Below are 21,582 nucleotides of genomic sequence, written 5' to 3' on the forward strand. Positions count from 1 at the left end.
AAATCCTTTTTATTTTTAGTAGCTGAGTGAAACACAGCTCTATAGCTAAATGTAGCATTATTTTCTAATACTAAGATATACCAGCAAATGTGATATTTCAAATTTTATGAGTTGTTGGGAGAAACTTCCTTGTCTTCACCTAAATGCCTTTAGAACATTCACTACCTTGCTATTAAAAAAAAAGAAAAAAAAAAGGGGAAAGAAACAAACAGCTGGTGTTTAATGACTCTGTCAGACCCAATTAAAAAACATCAACTAGTTACTTTGATTTGTGTTCAGCCATGCCATGGGTATACTTAAAAACATTATACTCTGCCAGAACTCATTTTGGCTTTGTTTACATTTATCTTTTAAACATATAAGACTATTGATGGCAAGTTACCAAGGTTATAACCCCTTTATATTCATCAATTTTTAATCTAAAAAAGAGTCTAACAGGCAGTAAGACTCATCCATGGTTACTTGAACACTTAAATGAAAGTGTGCAGTATGTGAACACTGGATGAAATAATCAGGGGAAGAAGGAGAAATGAGAGAATGCTGGTTTTCTCTGCTTCTAATGCAGAATTACTTAATCCTACATTATTTCCCCCAAGTTAAATGTGCTTTTGTGCATCTATAGAAAAATCTTTTCTTTTGATTTAAAATAAAGTGATTTGTAAGTTATAAAGGCTTCCTTTGAATCATTAGAGCAATTTCTGACTTGTTTTTATTTTTTTGTTTGCTTTTGCTAATTATTCAATACTTTTACTGTCTTATTATATACAACAGCTTCTTGGGTCTCCAGCAATTTCCAGTAGATGTTTTCAACTGCTCAATAAACTGTTGTTTTATTTTGGTTCTGGCCAAGTTCTTTTCTGTTGTCTACATTTTATGTTGCTCTTAATGAGACCGAAATTAACTCTGGGGTATCTGAGACATATTTACTGTTTTTTAGATTTACAGAAATTAAAGACGACTCTGGAAAACTTGATTTCAACCTGCTTTCCCCATCTAAGAAGGAGTATTGGGCTATGTTGGCCTACAATCGTTCCAAGCTGTGCAATATACTCTTCTCCAACGAGCTGAACCGACGCCTTTCTCCCCATGGGGTGACGTCCAATTCAGTCCATCCTGGAAATATGATTTACTCTGCCATTCATCGTAGCTGGTGGGTGTATACCCTGCTGTTTACCTTGGCTCGACCCTTCACCAAATCCATGGTAAGTGAATGATTTGCAGTACTTTACACATCTTCATTTCTCAAATCAGGGGGGGTAAAGCTATGAAAATCCAGATGCGAGTATCTGCTGTGACCTCCTGCCTTTTGTAACTGTGACCTTGCTTTTAACGACAAACATTGTGCCAAAATAGTGCTCTAGAAGAGGATTCTTCAGCCATTTGAGATTAACTTTGTTACTCTTCAGTAAAGGTACCTTGCTAGATGGAGTCCATGACTTTCTTGTTTGAATATATGATTTTCTCTGTGATTAAGGCAGTTGTACATTATAGGTGTGGGGTACTTTAGAGCTGTGCTCAGTTCATAAAACATAAAAAAATCACTTTGATTTTTAAGTCAAATATGCCTGACTGAATTTTTTAATGTAAACAGATGGCGTATTTAGAAAAGATGCTACAGGTATTATTAATGGCTGAGGGATAGTGCTTTCAGTGGTAAAAGCACCTTCATTCATATTTTAAAAAACCCAAACCAAACAACAAACTAACAATTTGATTCATATAAAGCACTGAAGGCATTAGGTGTTTTTCCTTTGTCTCTACTGGACTTTTGAGTGGGACTATGACATAAAAAAAGGCCATGTCATTCTCTCATAGTTAATTTTGAATCTTCTGTATATAAGAATTTGTAGTACCTCCTGCACTTGAAGGTGTTACCGTTATTCCCTTAACCTCTAAATCAGGCTACTTATCAGGCAACCAAAGTCTTTTTTTTAGGCAGAGGGTGACTTCTACTTCATTGAGAACTGGCTTCTTTTAATGTTATTGTCTGGTTTTCATCCCTTATTCCTTGATGAGGAAGGGTATTCCCAGAGGGGGAGCAGGGAGAGGGATTCTGGAGTGAACGTTCATAGCTATGAATCAAGGAAATGAAAAGATTCAAAATTCTGAAGAACTCAACTTGCCATGGCAACTTGTCCAAGCCTAAACCTGGCTCCTTTTACAGAAGAATTCACTAGTGAAAAGAGTGCTTGTGGTGTAATAGAACTTACTGTCTCTGTTACTCTCACTGAGTTGGTGATCGATATTATTTCAAAAAGAGCAGAGAAGGAATTTTTGATACATAGGGATCCATCCTTAAGTAGCTTAATTTACAGCATAACCTATAGTATATGAGCTGCATAGGTTCCCTTTATACTTTCCCTTATTAGTGTTGGACCTTGTGTGTATAGCTGCACTGAAAAGTTTGCTTGTACATTTCATTATCATTGACATAATGAAATTTGTCTTAATTTATACTGGGTTAATGGAAGTGGAAAACACATCTTATAGTGTTTATAACTCTGCTTAAATGACAAAAAATTAACAGCTGCTTGAGCAATTCTGGAATCTTTGATAAGACCCATGGAGCAAAAATACCAACACTGTAGTGTGGTGCACTGACAACGTGTCAGGCTGGACAATCTCCACACCTCTAACCTCCTCCTGCAGTTTGCATCCTCAACACATGCAAAACCTATTTATGTCCATGAGAGTGGTAAGTGAGCATTCTGGTACCTTGCAGTAAGTAGTCATGTCATTCAACAGCGTGATTATTTGGACTAGGACCTTTTAAAATAAGTCTCTGCTGTGTTAGCAATAGTTTGTAAAATAATTTTTGGAAGTTCTCCTGAGAATGGATAAGTGAATGTTATCAATGTCCCATGAAAAGGAATCCAGTCTGTGGAACTTTTATGAATTGTTAGTTTTATTTGCTCTGACATATTTTCACAAAGGAAGACTTTTGTGTTTGCTGCTCAGTTAATCTCACTCTCTAAGGAACAAAATAAAAAACTGAAGTTCATTTTGAATTCTTTAAATCGATTGATAGATTTTATTTTTCTTATAGCATCTCTTTATTTATGGATGGTTAATAAAAGAGAATACAAAATATTGTACAAAAAATATTAGCATTGCAATATACTGCACTCTAGTCCAAGCCCCATCACTTCATGAAGTCCTTCATGTTTGTGTGTATTTCACTGGGGTTATTTGAATGCTATGATGGAGGCTATGGCTTGAGGTTAAGCATCGGTTTTATAACTTAAATTCTGATAGGAATTAATATGTTCCCCTGAACTTTACTAATGTTTTGATTGCCAGAAAGCAGAAAAGTGCCCATTCCTGGGTATGCAGGAAAATCAGAGATGCTTATATTATGCATATAACTGGAAATTGAAACAAGTAGATCTTGTCAAGAAAAGATTGAAAGAGAAACTTTGCAAATAACTGTGTAGTCCACACATATGCCTGCTTGATCTAAGGCTTTTTAGGGTTTTGCTATCTTGTGCATTTTCTATTACTCTTTCATTTTAATTTTCTCTTCTCCCTTTCTGTCAGTTCTTTCCTTTGTCTTCTTGAAAGTTGGCTCAAGAACACTTGTATCAAGGTTTTTCTTTTGTTTTAAATTTTTGCTAGTTACTCAGAACTCATTTGTTGCTGTTCATATGCAGGATTAAAACTAAATATATTTAGTAGATTTCCAGCACAGGTTGTTATGTAGTGTCACCCCCAGGTGACTTTGTGAGTGTCCAGTGACATAGAAAAGTAGAAGCAGTGCCATTATCACACACTTGTGATAGTTTTGCATAGACCCAAATATTTTTGTTGGCAGGTAAGAGTGCAGAAAGAGTATCATGTGTTAGAGCAACAAGAGCATAACAGATGTTTCAGTGAACTGATTTTTCAAATCCTTTTACATTAAGAAATGGCTCGGGTTTGTAGAAGTTCTGAGACTATTGGGTTACATTTCCTGTTGCAGTGCAACGCCAGCCATTGTGCTAGAGTTTTAGCAGATGTGTCACCCTCTTTAATGGCTGGGAATATAACCATGTTCTGTTGCTGAGATATAAATTACAGCTAGAAGAACTCAACCTGTCATCTCTAAACAGCCAGTTAGACTCACTAAGACCATTCTGCCCTTCATTTTTCACTGTGTAAGAGTCTGATGCTTGAACTGCCCTTTGATTTCTCCCTCTTCCCCCAAATAGAATATCTTTTCAAAACTAGATTTTGTATTTAAAGTATTTGCTGGTGAGAGTTAGAAAAAATATTTGTAAGGGTCTCAAACACTTCTGCATGTCTTAGTTTTACTGCAAATAATGAATTGTTGTCATTTTGACATTATCCCTGCAGTGTTTTAGGCACTTAGCATGTATTGCACTGCTCATATGGGAAGGAGGAAACCCCTGTGCCTACAGCTGCTTCACTGGTTTTACTTTTGCAATATGTTGGTGATGCCTAAATTTAAATTTCATGTGTTGTTTTGCACTCACACCTAACATAAACTCAGAAATGCTATTCTGGAAAGAAATGAAGCTGCATCTACAGGAGTGACTTGCTTCTACCTAATGATCACATCTTTTTGCTTTTGATTGAAGCCCCGAAGAGGCCCTGCAATCTCAATCTCTTTTCTTTCTGCCCTGTTTTTTTGCTAAAAAAGCTGGAATAACCCTTGGAGCTGGGGATAGTATTCCCTTCTTAAGTAAACATTTTTTTGCTGGCCAAAGATCTGTGTGGGCTCTGTTGAGTTGATGTTGGCTTCCATAACTGAATTCTCAGCTCAGGCCAAATTCTGCCCTCAACTGTGCATGCTCAGCTCCAACAGCAGTCAGGGGCAGGGTGGGTATATGTGTGTTTCAGCACAGAATTTGGCCTGTATTTCCTCCCTAAGACATTCCTGAAAATGCTCTGGGATTTCTTGAAAAGCAACAGGCATTTCTTTTTGAAAAGGGCCTCACAGTTCATATTTGATCAAAATGGCAGTTTCTTTTCTCAAATTCAGTTTTTGGGCAGGAAGGAAAAGAGTAAGGGAGAGTGAAAGGGGACTATCTATGAGATGGTAGCACTTGTGGAAAGTGTGTAAAACACCCATGGAGTTCTCCTCTTTTATGGCTTAATTTCTAGAGAATAAATTTGAAAGTGATGGCAAGCAACAACTCTTTTAATAAACAGGTTTGGCCTCTGTACCTCTAGTAACATGGAAGGAGAGTTGATTTTTTGAGTCCTGGTAATACATGCTTCCTTGCAGAATGCTATTATTTAAAATTGACTGAATTGGGTAAAAGGAAAGAAGGTATGTGTGGAAGAATTTTTTGATTGGTTGTAAAGGATGGTGAAGAAATGCCTCCAAAGAAGTGGTTAATAGTTCTGGAAGAATGGTGCAAAAATTCCTCTATGCTCTTCAAATTTCTGTATCCTATCTAGTAATAAAATGTAATATAAGCTCCTTTATTATCAAAATTGCATTTAACTGATACATATTTTAACTTCTTCCTAAAATAAATGTAGCATGAAACATGAGGGCAAATTAAATCCATCCCCCATAACCCATACCACAGGAATGGAAATTCTTTATAAAAACCTTTCCATGTGCCAAACAGAACAGCTCAGGTCTCAGTGTGCAGAACAATGTTTGGGGGAATAAATGGCCATGGAGTTTGCTGTGTCCAACACACCCCTGTAGCTGCTTATTGAGCAGCTCTGCTATGTCCTCTTTTTTTGGGGAGGAAATAAGGATTTTCTTCCTCTCCCCCTAGACTCTTGTAGAATTTCAGAATGCCCTGTCTGCTACTTTATCCTGTCCTTCCTGAAGTCTGAAAAAGATTGGCCTCATAGGTAGTTAACAACATAGAGTGGAGTATCTCTTTCTGAAATTTGCAAAGTCAGTCTTGCATTCAGTTTTTTCATTGCTTGGTTTAGATTGTTACACCACCAACAGACCTTGTTATAACAATGGCTGGGTATCATTTTCAGGGGTATAAATTTCCTTACAAATAAAATAATGAGTTCTTAACGACAGGTTTCAAAAGTAAATGTTTTTATTTTTGTGCTCTGATATGATAATTTTCTCTTGTCTGAAAGCCCCAGACTCTCCTTTGCTGTAATTTTTGTTGGTTTTAATCCAGGGTTCTTTTGCACTCTTCCAAAGATTTGAAGTTCCTGTTTTTTCCTTATTTTTATATCTTCTCACTTATTCACCATCAGCTGCAGCACTAAACTGAAGTGCCCAGGTGTCTCTGAGGTGTTGCACAGCATTGATCTGCTCAGAATGTATATGATAAGCCATAAGGAAGGAATTTTCTGTTATGAGTGTTGAGGTGCTTGGATGACAGGGAAGATGTTGCAGTCTGGCAGAAACAGCTCAACAGGGTATTTAGCCTTTTTTTGGTCCCTTTAGCATTGTTTCTTTGTGTCAAGATTATACTCACTATTAGGAATTTGCTTCATCATTGTGGCAGTGTTCTTGAGATCTTTCTCATAATGAAACATCATAATTTATTGTATTTGCTGGGAATAATCTAGATTAAAATTTAGTGATATCCTGTATAAACAGACAAGTGAACTTAAATGTCTTGAAGACCTTTTTAAAAGCTGAAAGGGATTAACTTTTACCTTTTTTCATGCATTTATTTGGTGTTAATGGAAGTATGTGGCTGTTAACTTCAGAAAATGGCAGTTATGGTCTCAAGTTCTGATATGTACCAGTATAGGTCATTATAATGTATCTCTGAACTAATATAGTAATTGTCTGCTCTTAAACAGACTTAAAATTATGCTGGTGTGCCAATGGATTATAAATTTTTAAAAGGGCAATAAACAAAAAGGATTTTCTTAGAAAAAATTCTGTATTTTTTGCCTAATAAGGGTCATCTTCGATGACTTCGTAGCCTTAGCTAGCAGTGAAAATTGCTGCCTGCAATTACCATGCTTTGCTGAAAGCCAAATGTAAGCATGTCCTGAAGTGCCCCACAGCCATTTGCTTTGTTGCAGAACCCTCTGGGTGCTCCTTATTGCACCCCAGAGCCCCCCAGGTGCCCTTCTCTGTACCCCAGGGTCCTCCAATGACTCTGCAGCTGTGGTGCCTCAACCCCTCTTGTGACCCCACAGTTTCTCATTTCAGTGCCTGAGCAAGGTCACTTAGACAGTTTGTTGTAAATAACACAATAGAATCCAGACCTCCCTTGTTACCAGCTAGTACATAAGTCACAGGATTATTAATTTTCTTTAATAACAAGAGAGTAATAGAGACATTTTTCTGAACGAGATAACTGTAATCAAAAGCAGAGTCCATGTGCTGTAGTTCATTTATAATGATCCAATGACCTGTTGCTAGATAGTCTCAAACATTCACAGGGAAAAAACTTGACTTTTTAGCTAGCAATGAGTTTCTAATAATTTTTTATATAAAAATAGTTCCTAAAAACCTCATTTTATTGAATGACTTTTTGGACAGACTTATAGCTACTACGTTGTACAGCTAGCAAGTAAATGAAGTACATCCAAACACAAATTATACAAGGCACTTCAACTGAACCAGATATTTTCAGCTATTGAAATTATGGTGCTCTGAGTGACATGGAATGTGAAAGACAAAACCCATGTAGGTTAAGATGTAAGATGGCAGATCTGTGTTCCACTTAAACTGTTGCCATCTGCCAAATTTTAGTAGCTGTAAGACCTGAATGATGGAGAGGCTGGAGGAATTATTAGCAAACAGTTGTAAGAAATAATTGTCTCATCAGTGTATTTTTCACCTTCTCAATTTTATTGCCTTGAATTAAGTTTCTTTATCATTTAGAGACTAAGAACTGAGTTACTTTTGACTGTGTTTTTTAATATAATGTAAATCTGATTTTATTCCTTAAATGAAGATGAATCAAGTTCATGATCCACCTACATCACTGAACTTTGGAGACCTTACCCATGTCACCTGACATGACAATGAAGTAATAGTGCACCTTTCAGTTCCTTATCCTTCCTCATCTTTTATATGCACATACATATGGGAAATGGAAGTGCCAAGCCACTTCACACATCTTAAGTTCAGCAAAAGCAACATTATTGGATAAAGTTTAGTTTTAGTTTCTCCGGCCTCCAGAAGTTAAAAAAACCTATCCCCAAATTTAAAATGTAAGTGGTAAAAAGAATGAAATCACAGAACTAAATGTTGTTAGCCTGTGTCATTTGGTGAGCATAACTTAAAAGGCAGTATAAATTTTGTGAACTGTAGAACATGGTTTACCTTTCCTTACTTGTTTTTTTTTTTTTTTTTTAAGTTGCTATTTATGAATGGACAGATGTTCAGGAAACCCCAAGCTTTTATTGGCCATATTTAGAATAGATGAAATATCAAATCATTTAGGAAAGAATGTAGTGTAAATCCTATTTTATGGAACTATCATTGAAAGACTATTTCTTAATTGGGGGATGCAGTGCTTACTTAAATTAACATTTCCCTAGAACTCCTTGGGTATCTGAGATGCTTTACCATAACATGGTCTTTTCATTCATCTCTAAATCATCTTTGAAGAAGTGCCATACCACTTTAAACAGTTCACCAATCAGTTTCATATGATGGATTCTCTTTAATCATTTACATTCAGAGAAAGTCAAATATTCCTTAGGAAGCCAAAGTAATCTAACAGAATATATAGTGTTTGTGCAGCTGGATATCTTATTTATTTGAAGTTCTCAGGGAAATCTCCTCTGACTTTACAAAAGATGGAAGAGTAAACAGTACAAGTGTCCAAGTAATCTGAGCTAGAAAGTCATTTTGTTAGAGCAAAGTCATTAAAAAAGTATATTTGCAAGGTCCAAAAATAACACAGTATATCAAATGCAGAGTACTACATAATGTAATTTCAGTATTCTCACTATTTTTACATGTATGTGTGTACCTATGTATCAAGATCTATATATAGTTACATACACACATGAAAAACAGTAGTTTTTTTTAATGTGTTTAATATTCCTGGATAGGTGAACACAGTACACAGTAAGAGTCTGTTTCCCTGAAAAAGTGATTTATCTGTTTGTTTTTTGCATGTGACACATCATTCATTATCATGTTGGCATTCCGTGGATATAACTGCTTAACTGAATTAGCATTCAAAAAAACTTCCTTCCGGGAAAGCCATTGAAAATCTAGGTGTATGTGTAATAAATGCATACTTCTAGGCTTTTGGGAGGTATCCCTCTGTGATACTAATACTGTTTCTAGTTCTTGTCAGTTCTGTATATCTAGGTATCTTGTTTTCTCCTGAGGGAAATGCAAGGGAACTTACGGGGTTGGGTGTGTTGCTTTAGGGATTTTTTTTTTTTTTTTAATGTTATGGATATGACTGTGGTGATTTCCTTTTTTCTAAAGGCAAGACTCAAGCTGCAGGATGTTCCTTGGCCAGCTTAGAGCACTGGCTTGATTCCCATGTGGATGGATATGCGTCTGTGGTTGATGAGACTGTCTTAGGGAGCATGTTTAGTTTTTCCACTGGATATTCTGTAATGTTTTCTGCTCAGTAGCTTCCACTGAATATCACTCTCTAAGAGTAACTCAGAATGCTAGAGCTAGACATTGTTCAGAGTATTATTTACTAGTAATTACCAGTATTATTTATTAGAATGTTAAGCAGCCACAGGAGTTGAAACTTACTGATTTTTACTGATTAGGTGTTTTTCTTTGAGTTACTTTGGCTGTCACTGTAATTCATGAATGAATTTAATTATGTTTTTTACATTTTGGTAGAAAATTGGAAACACTATTCCTTTTGACTGAACAACATTACTATTAAAATGTTGTCCTGAGATGTCAAACCTACATTATGATGAATGCTGCCAGTACAAGAAAACTAATTTAGCACTTCAAGTAAACGAACCATCTTGGCAATTTTTTATGATAATGAGTTTGTAACCGTGTAATTTAGAATCTGATTGTCTGCTCATGTTGAATAGTTCATCTCATCCCAAATAGTGCTGTTGATCTGACAATGTTAATTAAGAAGCAGAGGCACAAGGATACTGGGTGTCCTGGTGCATCCCTGCCCTGGTACTAGAGAGACAGCTTTGCACTGTGTAGGAAAAGAACTTCTCCACGCAGTTCCCCTAGGAAAAGGTCCCAAATAAGCAGCACACTTGAGCAGTTAGGCAGGGTCTTGGAGTAGCTGAGTGTCTGAAAAGTCTTTCCGTATTTCCTGTTGTGGACTGGGTGCATACGTGTTACAGTTCTGCTAGAAATCTGATGGCTTAAACTTAAAAACTTGTCCTTATATTCTCTGTACTTCATGCCAGTAAAATGAGGGTTGTCTGGGAAACACATTTATTTTGTTTTTTCATCAAGATACCAGGAGTAAACTGGAAATGAGTTAAGTAGTTCTGCCAAGAAACGAGGTCTTACTCTGAGCTAAATGATATTAGAGCTACACTGATGCCATTAGCTGAACTAGTTTGTATAAACTGAGCTGCTCAGATTTATCACCAAAAGTGGTGACTTTGTATTTGTGAGGAAAAATGAGGGGTAGAGTTCTTCCATTCCTTTGATGAGAAATGTATGTGAATTTCCAACTTGTAAAGAAATTATAGAATGTTTCAACAAAACTGGCAAAGTTGTGTTATAATACTTTTTGTCTCCTTTGGCCTTCTGTTTCTAGAGGAAATGTTTTCATATAAAATGTCTTTTTACTGAAACAATATCTGACCTTATTTTTGGTGGCGAGATGAAATTTATCATTATTGCATTACATGTGTGCTTATTCAATAGACAGTAACGTGGCATTTTAAGTGGCCTTCAGCTAAGGCCAATTATGCTTTTCAGAACACAATCCAGACTATTGCTTTTCTGGGAAAATCAAATAGTGTGCCTGCATTCTCAAGACCTGCAAAATGCTTTTTCTGCTCTTTGGAGGGGACAGAGACTTGAAAGAAAACTTTGTCACTGTCCACAGAAAAGATTCCTGTAAATGCAATCTAATTGCTAATCTATTCCTCTAAAATAATGTTTAAATTGGTAATGAAATGCAGCTGGGCCAAATTATATGTTCATTCCTGGTCTCTATCATCATCGGAAAAATACTTAAGGTCTTCTGCTTCCATTCCCTCTTCCCTTCTGTTGTCAGATACATCCATTGATTAATTGGATTGAAGTGCTCAGAAGCTGGGGAGAAAGGGCTGTCCAGACCTGAAACAGAGACTTAGGGGCCTGGGATACTTCCTTTAAACAGTATGTCTAATGAAATTAAGTTTAACTTAAAATTTCAAATTTGTATCTATTGCATATTGGATAATATTCCATGTGAATATGGTTTTCAAAAGGTAAAAATAAAATTTAAAAATAATTAAGAGAAATGTTTTACCATGGCCAGTTTAAATATTGGGTTTGGTCAATATAATAAAAAAATAAATATTGAGGAGTAAATTAAGGGTTTCTGGAAAAGGGAAAATGTAAAAATAGTTGCTTTTTATTATTTTCAAATGCCTATTTGTGGCCAAATCCAAATTCTCAGGCAAGATGTTCATAAGTGCACACAGAGAAGGAAAAATACTCGGCTTGTATTCACTGTTCAAAGAGTTAAATTGTTCACAGTTTCTGGTTAGATGAAAGGATACTTTTATTTGAGATAATAAAATGTAATACAACTAAGTGAAGAATTTGCTCTTTCTTTCTAATTTTCAGATGACAGCCCTCTTTACTCATCATTTATTGTGTTGGGATTTCTTTTTTTCAGTAGAAAAAGTGTATTTTGATTGTTTTCATAGAAAAATATTTTCTTTTTTCTTTCCTGTACTTTTTTATCGTGCTAATCTGTAGAGGGATGATTTTTAGTTTTCTGCAAATAAGTCCTTGGATTTCAGGCTAAGTGTAAGAATCTTTAGTCTAATGTTTCCAAAATTCCAAGTGTGGTCATAAATGGATTGATGGAAGTTGTTTTCCAGTTTTCACTGCAGTGAATCTTAATGGGTGCCAATTAAAAATGTTTACATCCATACCTGTGTTTCCCACCATAACATGTGAAGCTTATAACATGATTTATACTGACATATATTCACTGTTGTTTAAATCTCCCTTTTATCCACATACTTCTGAATTATGAATTATATCAATCCTTAAATCTTTGTTTGTTTTAGAGAAGGTTCTTTTTTCCTCCTGGCACACCATTCATGCTCTAGCAAGTGCTAGCAGTTTCAGCCACATTTAAGGAAATATTGTTGTAAGGCTTTTATGTGCTGTACTTCAATCAGTTCGTGCTAGTAGTATCCCAATAGAAAGACCCTCAACAGACCATTTTCAGCATTTTGCTGCAATTAAACTCCTCTGGTTTTAGCCCTCAGGCAATTTAGTACCTTTTTACATATGCACATTATGAACTTTTGACCAGGGCCTGGTAGTCATATATTAGATAGCAGCTTTTGAAAGCAGACTTAACAAGTTCCTCAGAGTATTACAGTCGGAGTCAGTTGTGGAAAAGGTAATTTAACCAACTTGCAGTGAGGCCATTCAGAATCTTACTGATGATCCTAAATATGTCTTTTTTTTTCCTTGTTTCCTCTGGAAGCTGGTAGCAAGAGCTCTCAAAGAATGTGATTGATCTTTTATTCAGTAGCTAACGAGGGCTGTGATTCTATTAGTGCTCTACAAGGCAGGGGAACAGTGATTTAATGAAGTGTCTAGTGAGCTGGTCATAGATTTATCCTGTTGTCTCTAATTTGCAGCGCCGTTGTGAGTGTAAAAGAAACTGCAGTCACACTGCCATTAGGCAGGTATTTCCTTAGTAAATTGTTGTAAGGTCAGGTGTAGTTATCTTAGAAAAGGCAATGCCTTACCTCCTCAATGTCTCAAGATGACAGGCGCTGTGCCGAGCGCTCACCGGAGCGGAAACGGGAAGATCAGAGGTCTGTCTCCAAGTCCCCTTCAGCTGATGCAGGAGCAGCTGAACTGCCAAGTAGGACTAATAGAGTCATAATTGGTGATTAGAACTGGAAAGGTGCAATAACATCTTAATACAAACTGGCGGGTGTTATAGTTAGTGTCAGTTGTTGTAAAGTTACGTGGTGGGCTGAACTAGTTACACTTTCTTTTCTCCCTTCCAAAGAATAAGGCAACATGTTCTGATAGTGGCAGTATAACAAAAATATCAGAGCATCAAAACTTGAGTTGTTTTAAAGTGACATTAATGTCTTCAGTACATTTACTCGGGCATGTAACCTATCAGTCTTAATAATGATGCAGTAAAATTTGCCATAGAGCTATAGATAAAATAACCTCATAAATATGCTTTGGCTTTCACTTAATTATCACTAAATAGTGGATTTTATTTCTGTCTACAGAAAGCCACTGAATTTAAGTTCTGTTTGTCTTTGATAACAGAAGTTATTTCAGTGATATGGTGCTGCAAATCTGTTTTACAGTGTTACTTTTTCCACAAATATCAGAGTCCCAGTCAGCTGAAATCAGCCATTTTGCAGGAAGAAGTTATCTTTGCATTAATTGCTTGGTAATTTGAGAAGGAAGTTAGAATATACATTGACAGGAAGCTCATTGCTACCTGTTTCAATCAAAAAACTATCTTGTAAAATAAGGAATCAGATCTCATACGTGTGGCTCTTTATAGATTAGCATAGACTAACAGATAAATGAACCCCCTTGAGGTCTCTGTAGCATTTCATGTTGGCAGCTGGAGAATTCCCATCTGGAGAAGTGGCCAAAGCTTGGTAAGTAGAGGAGAGGCCATGAGAGACAAGACTGTGGGACTGCAAGTCCCAATGTTTATATGCAGGTCAGAAGCCTCCCTGAAATCTCAACTTCACGTTCCAAGCTCTGTGCATGTAAGTAAAGAAAAGTTCCTGATGCAAAATACATCAACTTTGTTTGAAAGAAAACTGCTAAAATCTCTCATGCAGCAGGTAAAACTTGAATCGTGTCAAACAGCAATAGCAAGAAGACAGGATCATGATAACTTGTACTCTCATATGTCATATGCTCAGATGGATGATTTTGTTTTTGCAAAATAAAAATATTTTCAGTTGGATGAGCACTTGAGCCCTTGTGGACCTGACACCCTGTGGGATGTCATCTGGGAGCTCTGTTAAATATATAGACTCAATTAGTCTAGTAAAGAGATACTGGGCTTTTAAATGAACAGCAAGAGGATTTAAAACAGTAAGCCAAACTTTCTAATTTTCTAATATTGACACTCCTGTCCCTGACAATCTTATTATTCTCTGCTGATCTACCATTTCATCAAAAAGTCTACAATGGAACTAAAAATCTAAGCCTTTTAGCCCATAGATCATTGCACTTGGTAAATGGCTTATTGTAGATTAGATAATGTGGTTCATAGCACATCCAAATCAATAAAAGCCTAGTCTGAACGTAGTAAAGTGCTCTCAGTCTGATTCTTTTTATTAAGTATATCTGCCATGAGCAAAGTGAAAATTTTAGTCTTTTTGCTTAACTGGATGTAAGAAAAAGACATTGCTTGAATTTCTACATGGTTATTTTCTTCCTTAGAGATCTGTCCCATAGAATTTAGTTTTATTTGAATCAAAATGAAATATACTGTATGAAAAATAGTAAAATTCTCACATCGGCAAAATTCAGAGGCCAGTGATTGGGTGTTCCCATTCATATCCCACTACTGAAATGAACAGCTGAGGTCTTGTATTTGTCAGATATTCAGCAGTCTCATTGAAATAAATTCTTTTCTCATACAAAAATCATCAAGCAAAAATTGGCAACTTCAGCCACAAGTGGAGGTGGAGAATGCTTTCATTTGGAAGAACTTATGAAAGAAATATTTTGAAGACAGAATGGAAGATAAGATATCAAAAAAAAAAAAAAAAAAAAAAAAAAAGGCATTTGGTCAATAGAGCCCCAGGATTCACCCTTAATCCTCCAAACACTACATGTCTAGGTTAAAGGCTGCTCTGTGAAATAAGAGAATTGAAGGCTATAATAGCACTTAATTTGTTACCAGGTGTCTGGGTTAACTGCATAGCAGAAGAAGGGGAAAATTGCTTCTCTGGTAGCGAGGGCTTCATCAGTGTTCACATCTGTAAAGGTGTCTTTGCCTTTGCCAGCACAAGGCTAGGTTGGAGCTGCTGCAGAGAAATGGCAGCATGGCAGATCCCTGGGACTGCTCAGCCCAGATTTCCTCTGCTTTCCTTGTTGTGTTTTTCTCTCACACATGTAGAGTGAATTTGCAGGTGGCTAGGAAAGGAAGGATTTGATTCTCTTTTCTGTTTTACTGTGTGGATGACTCCATGTTCCTAAAGGTGTGCAAATACCAGAAGCATACTCTTACTTATACAGAAGAAATTATAGGTGTGTCAAGGGTGAACAAGTATGGAGAGAGCTTTTTCCCCTTCTGGCTGGATTTTTGCTAAATACCTGCAAGAAATGGATGGCATGGTGGGAACTAAAGGCTGGCTCTGCCTTTAGACTTTCCATGGACTCTCATGCATAGTAATTGTGTGTTTTCCAGTGTCCTACAGCTGAGTAACGAACATGGAGAAATTAAAACATGCTAAGCTGCCAAGCCTTGTCTAGTGCTTGGCAGAATTCTCAGCTTTGACAAAAAGGGTTTTTTAAAAAGCTATATTAGAATAACTAGTGAATAACTTGTAATCTCTTGCAAACAATAAGCTAAGATTAACTGTAAATGGCTGTAGAGAGATGCTCTTAACTTACAATTCTTTGACTATGTTATTGACCAGTATGTGTTCTCCCATGTTAATAATTTATCCTTCAAAAAATCTATGTGCATTACAGTCTTTGATCTTTCACAAATTTCAAAGCTGAAGATGCTATTTTCTTTTTTCTTTTACATTTTTTTCTTTCTCGAAGAAATTTTAAAAGAGAACATGATGAAAAATTATTTTAAAACTTTTTTCTGTTTATTTTTGTGGGAGAACTTCCAGATATGACACCCATCCTTGGTAATGAGAAGTGTACATTAATACAGGAAGAATATATATGAATTAAAAAATCAGTGCAAGCTTATTGTACTTTGCAGATGAAAAATATTTGAAAACAAGACTTAATGCATCTAGTAGATTAAAACAGAAATTAAAGACTTTAGAGTAAGAAGAGATCAAAGGCTGTCTTTTCATTGTTCTTTTTATTGTTTATTGACTTCAAAAAGACTTTTTAGTTTAAGCTGACTTTAATGTCTCTTGAATGCTCTTTTGTAAAGTGACTTTGAAAACTCACGGATAATGTCTTCATTAAGTGGGGAAAAATCTTGGTGAAAATATAACTGTAGCTTTGCTTTCATTATAATAGAAAGAGATAACACTTTGCTTAATTAAGGTCTGTTTTCCCTCTGTTCTGAATTTTACGACCATTTTTTTTCGTTGAAATTAGTGCTGATAAAAGCTTGAAGTCGGCACTGCTGAACTGAAACTCTTCGTTTTCCAGAGAAGCACTGTAGTGTGATTCCTCTGTCTGGATTTGTTAAGCAGGTAATCAGGATGCTGTCTTGTTTATACGAGCTATTTTAGGAAACAAAAGAAAAATCAAGAACCAAAAGCATATTCAGGTTGTATTCATTCTCAAATAAAGCCAACTAAATGATTTCTGACAGGAGATATCTATTCTATAGTATGAATGAGTTAATTGCCATCTTTTGATTATTTTTTGGTCACTATTGATTGAGATACCTCCTTGTTGTTGATTGGTTCCTCACTTTTTGGTAATTATGGTATGATATAATATTAGTTTTATGAACTTCTGACATGAGTTTATAGTAGAGTCAGTTGTTTGTTTCTCAGAGGGTGATGAATAAGAGGCATGGTGTTAATTTTTCCAGACTCTCTTCCCATCCTGTTTTAAAAAAGCTGTTCTAGGCTAGAGGTATTTTTACTGATTTTCAACTTTGATACTCATATGTCCAGTGCAAAAATGAGACACTGAAAGGGTATCTTTAATGCTAGAGGAGAGGCCACATTTTGTGTTGATTTTGAGACTGATAATGATGTTACTTGTTTATGGATTTGTAGTTCCCATTTACTTAATTTTCTTATTTGCAAATACATTTTGGGTATGGAAGCTCAGTAAACAGCAGTTCCATTTTGTAGACTATCTTACTAGTTTTCATATTCATAGATAAAAAAAATTGCAGCATAAATATGTTCATGGCACAAATGGTTAATTGTTTTACAAGTCTAATCTTTGTGGGTGGTTTAGAGGTTCAATTACCCACTGAAATGGAGGAAATAAATGTCCTTGAGGATTTGCATTTGGATCATATGACATTGTGGGTCTCCAGTCATTGTTAATAATTCTTACATCTGTGCAGTGTACAACAGCAAATGAGGCTGTGCAGCCTTTGAGAATGTAATTCTGTATTACTTCTGGTACCCTTGTAGAAACATTTTAAGTAATTTTATAGAAAATGGCAGAAAAGTAAGTCAGGACAAAGAAAATAACAAATAACAAATCACTTTTATGATACTATGTGTAATCCTACTTATTAGATTGAGTACTTAGTGTGAAGACTATTGAGATGTTCATGTTTATCACACGTGGTTGCTGTTGCTGCTGCTTGGGTTGCGTTCCACATTTGCACTACAGGAATGTAAGGGGGGGTAGATTCCACAAAAACAGAAAGAAGCCAAAAATACAAGGAGAGAGAAAAGAACAGAGAATCAAAATGATGAAAGAATGAATGCGGTCAAATTCCAAGCTTTTTATTGTAATTATCTCTGCCTTTATGGTGTATTAGGAAACAACACGGGGTGGTCCTCCAGTGTGGGAAATGCAGTTGCTCTGCAGTTTGTAGATTTGAATCTTCTTGCCATAGAAAACAATGGATACCCAGGATACAGAGAGCTTAATCCTCTGAAATGAGATAACCTACTTCAGTACTTAGGGTTTGTGAGCAAAAGGTGCCAAACTTTTTTCCCTTCTCAATGCTTCAAATCTTGCATTGCTCTCATCAATGAGAGCAACTAAACTCCTAAAATGAACAGTGTTTTCATCAAGGGAGCACTGAAGAGGAGTCTGTAGCACAACAGTTTTATTTTTGTCTGCTTGCTTTGGACACCTTGTAGCACATCAGACACTGCTTTTTGCTCTTTTGATTCCAGCTTTCTGTAGCATTCTCTTCCAAATGAATGCTGTACCAAGTACCAAATTGTTAGAACCAACCTTCTTTTTCCCTGATTTACAGACAAACAGTTCACCTCAGACTTTCCCCCATACCCACTGCTTACAGTAAATGTCCTTTCTGTTTAATTTTTGGACGTCTAATGATTTTTATGTAGAATTTTTGAAGTTTGAAGTTAAAATTTGCAAGACTACAGCATTTTCCTTTAGAAAAGAGGTGACCTCCAGCTGCTGCTCAACTGCTGCTGCTGTGCCATAAGAGTGTGCTCCAGCCCATTCCCCATTTTATGGTGTAGCTACTCTAAATCCTAAGTAAAGAAGAGGGCTACAGTTTTCCCTAGTCATGTGTGCCATGCATGGCAGTGCTTATAGCTGCTTTTACCACCTGTTGTCCCTAGAGATGTCCATTTGTATGCTGTGCCCATTTCCATCACATTTGTATTAATTACATTTAATGTAGTTTTGATCTAAAGTAGCCCAGCCTTATTTCAGAGAACAGAGAGTGTGTGTTGTAATGAGGCTTGAGTACCATTGATCTATGACTTGGATATAAGGGATTCTTAAGGGAGTTTGCTGATTTATGGAGGAGACAGATGTCTGTGGCCATGAGGAATCACCAGTTTTTATTACCTATCAATCTCACGGAAAACCTATGGTAGCAAAATCTCCTGTAGTAGTTGTCTAATCTGTTGAATTACAGATTAATGACATGAAAACAGAAGAGGAAAATATACTTTTGAGAGTGGACAACAATATCAGAAGAAGAATACAGACTACTCAAAAGCATACAACTACAATCTGAAGACAAAAGGATAAATCATTTCCCACAATTGTCTTAATCCATTTCAGTATGCTTATGGGTTTAAATGGCAAAGAACTATCTATAAATGGGTTTATAAATTACTAGAGCAATGGAGCACTTATGACTAATACCAAAATAGAAAAAAAAATAGGACATACCATTTAGAATATCACACACTCATTTTTAGAGCAGTCTTTGGATTTAATGCAGTTGAAGTTTAATTTTGCTTTATTAGATCTTTATTTTCACATTTATGGAGTTCAAAAGAGGCTACTTAATGAAATACATTAGTAAGATCAAAAATTAGTAGAAAAAATTATACATTACATGTAGCTATGACTTGTTTATGATGACTCTTTTGGGAAGCTGCCAGTCTTTACATGGGGAAGAAAATATTTTGAAAGGAAAAAAAAATAGGCACAGTATGTCTTCCATCAGTTTATTTCTAAGCATCTAATTTTCATTGTGTTCAGTGTGCTTATTTGCCCTTGCAGCTTCTGTGGGGGGATATAAAACAGGAAGACTTTTCATAAAGCAAGTTGCATTTATCTGTACATAAAAAAGAAAATACTATTGAGGTGACCGTGTGTGTCAGTGCATCACTTTATTTCCACACCACCTGCTGCAATTAAAAATGAAATCACCAAGCAGCAAGTACAGTAACTTCATCAACCAGCTGATATTATAATTAATGACTATAGAGTCTCTATTATTGTGTACTTCCAAGGCATCAAGTGGAAAGCTGTCGTAGTGCTTTAAATAATGAAAAAGTTTCAGGCCTTGATAAATGGCTCAGTTGGATGCAGTTTAGAAAGTTGAGAGCATATGCTTCTGTCATTAGAAACTAAGGACCCTCGTTACCCTTGCTATAACTCTTCAGATTCATCTGAAACTCTTTGATCCCCTCATGTACTTACACTGTGTTTAAAATGCAAAAGTGTAGAAAAATATGGTGTGCATAAGATATTCAGTTAGTGGGAAGAAAGATTAAAATAAAGCTACTGTTCATTAACGTCTTTGTTTCAAACCTATTGAGAAGCATAGCATGAGTCTGTATCCACATTTCTTTTGAAATGAGAGTAAGCAAACATTTTTCTTTGATTCCTTTGAGATTTTTCTTTTAAGAAACAATTGAAATCCAATAAAGAAATGTGCTTCAGAGAATGCCTATGAAGATATTTAACTGACTTAATAGAGAAATGACAGCCAAGGGTATTTGTTCTTGCAGTCTGTACTGCAGCTCCATGGTATCCTGCAATGATGGGTGTAGAGTTCTGAAGCAGAAATTTTGGCTGTTATTGGTGAGACAGGTTTAAACAATAATAAATTTTAACAGGCAAGCTATTGGTGAAATAATTTTCTGATCAGTATAGGCTTGGTGTTAAATATCATATTTTAACTGCAAACTAGTACTTATTTTTAGCTAGTATTTATTTTTCTTCTTACTCTGAAACTTTTCTATAATGTGTTTGCTTCTGAGGATATTTCATAGCTGAAATGCTTTGCTTGGCAGAGCATGTCACAGATAGAGAAAATTTTATCTAATCCCTGACTCTCATGGTTGTCATTTTGCTTTGTTTCATGTAGAGCAGCTATATGCCAGAATCATTTTTTAAACTTTTATAAAGGAATTATATTTCTTCCAAAGTATTGAATTAAGATAACGAAACGTGTGTGAATATGTGGATAAGTGTGTAACCAACAACTGAAATAAAGATTTCTTCTTCTCTGCCATATGAACATAGGAGATAATGTAGTTAGTGAATGTGGTTTTCCCCTCTGCATTTTATTATTTAGAATCTGTTCTTTAGAATTTCCCTTTCACAAATATTTACAAACTCTGTGCAATTGCTTAGAGAGATGCAAATGAAGTGCTGATGCAATGGGTCCATCTCCACTTATTTCATAGGTGTACCTGCTTGTGTGAGATGTGAACTTGTTTTAAATGCTGAATATTAACTAGGATGTTTGTACTTTAATATAATGATCTTATATTGCCACAGCATCTTGGCAAATTAGATTAAACCTGGAGGACACAGGACCTGATCCATCTTTAAATTCATGGTGTGTGAAAGTTGCACTTCAGACAAGTGTTAGGCTAATTGCTTCCCTAGCTGGTGAATTTAATAAGTTATAAACAGAAATATTTATCTCGGTGTGTTAAGTGGCTAGCAGGCTGAGAAGAAAGATAGCAAAGACTCTCATTCATAGATGTTAATTTTGCATATATTCAAAATATTGTCAGATTGTGCTATTAGGTTCCTAGGTTTCTTAGGTATTTCAGGACTTCAGTGCCCTTGCTAGTAAATAAATTATTTATTTATCCATTGTACACAGTCTTGAATTACTGTATGATTAGTTTGGGCACTTAAAAGTACAAGAACACTTGAAAGCAAAATCCAAGCATAGATATTCCATAGCACGTCTTACAATCTAAATATTGCTCTTAGTCTAATCGAAGCAGCAAGAGTAGTCACAGCAGTTGATGGACTATTTTTCAAATTGATTTCAAAAATGTATTTAAGGGGATGATCTTCTACTCTAGATTACCTATTGATTTTTAATATGAAAAGCTCATTATATAAGCAGTAACTGCATATAAAAACCTAGCAAACCTTTGCATAAATCCTTTAATTGAATTTCCAGAGCCTGTGGTTCTACTTTTTTTTTTTTTTTTTTTTAATTAAATCTATTTCTTTTTTTA

The 21,582-nt window shown here is 35.7% G+C and overlaps 1 protein-coding gene across 2 annotated transcripts in view; it reads left to right on the forward strand.

The window, feature by feature from the left end:
• WWOX (WW domain containing oxidoreductase) overlaps positions 1–21,582 on the forward strand; it is a 474,331-nt gene that overhangs the window by 114,137 nt on the left and 338,612 nt on the right. For both annotated transcript variants that reach the window (XM_008491642.2, XM_030457458.1), the window contains exon 8: positions 938–1,202. In XM_008491642.2, the coding sequence (XP_008489864.1) occupies positions 938–1,202 (265 nt within the window). The remainder of the gene's footprint in view (positions 1–937; positions 1,203–21,582) is intronic.

The sequence above is a fragment of the Calypte anna genome, chromosome 11 (genome assembly GCF_003957555.1).
Source record: "Calypte anna isolate BGI_N300 chromosome 11, bCalAnn1_v1.p, whole genome shotgun sequence".
NCBI classification, from domain to species: domain Eukaryota; kingdom Metazoa; phylum Chordata; class Aves; order Apodiformes; family Trochilidae; genus Calypte; species Calypte anna.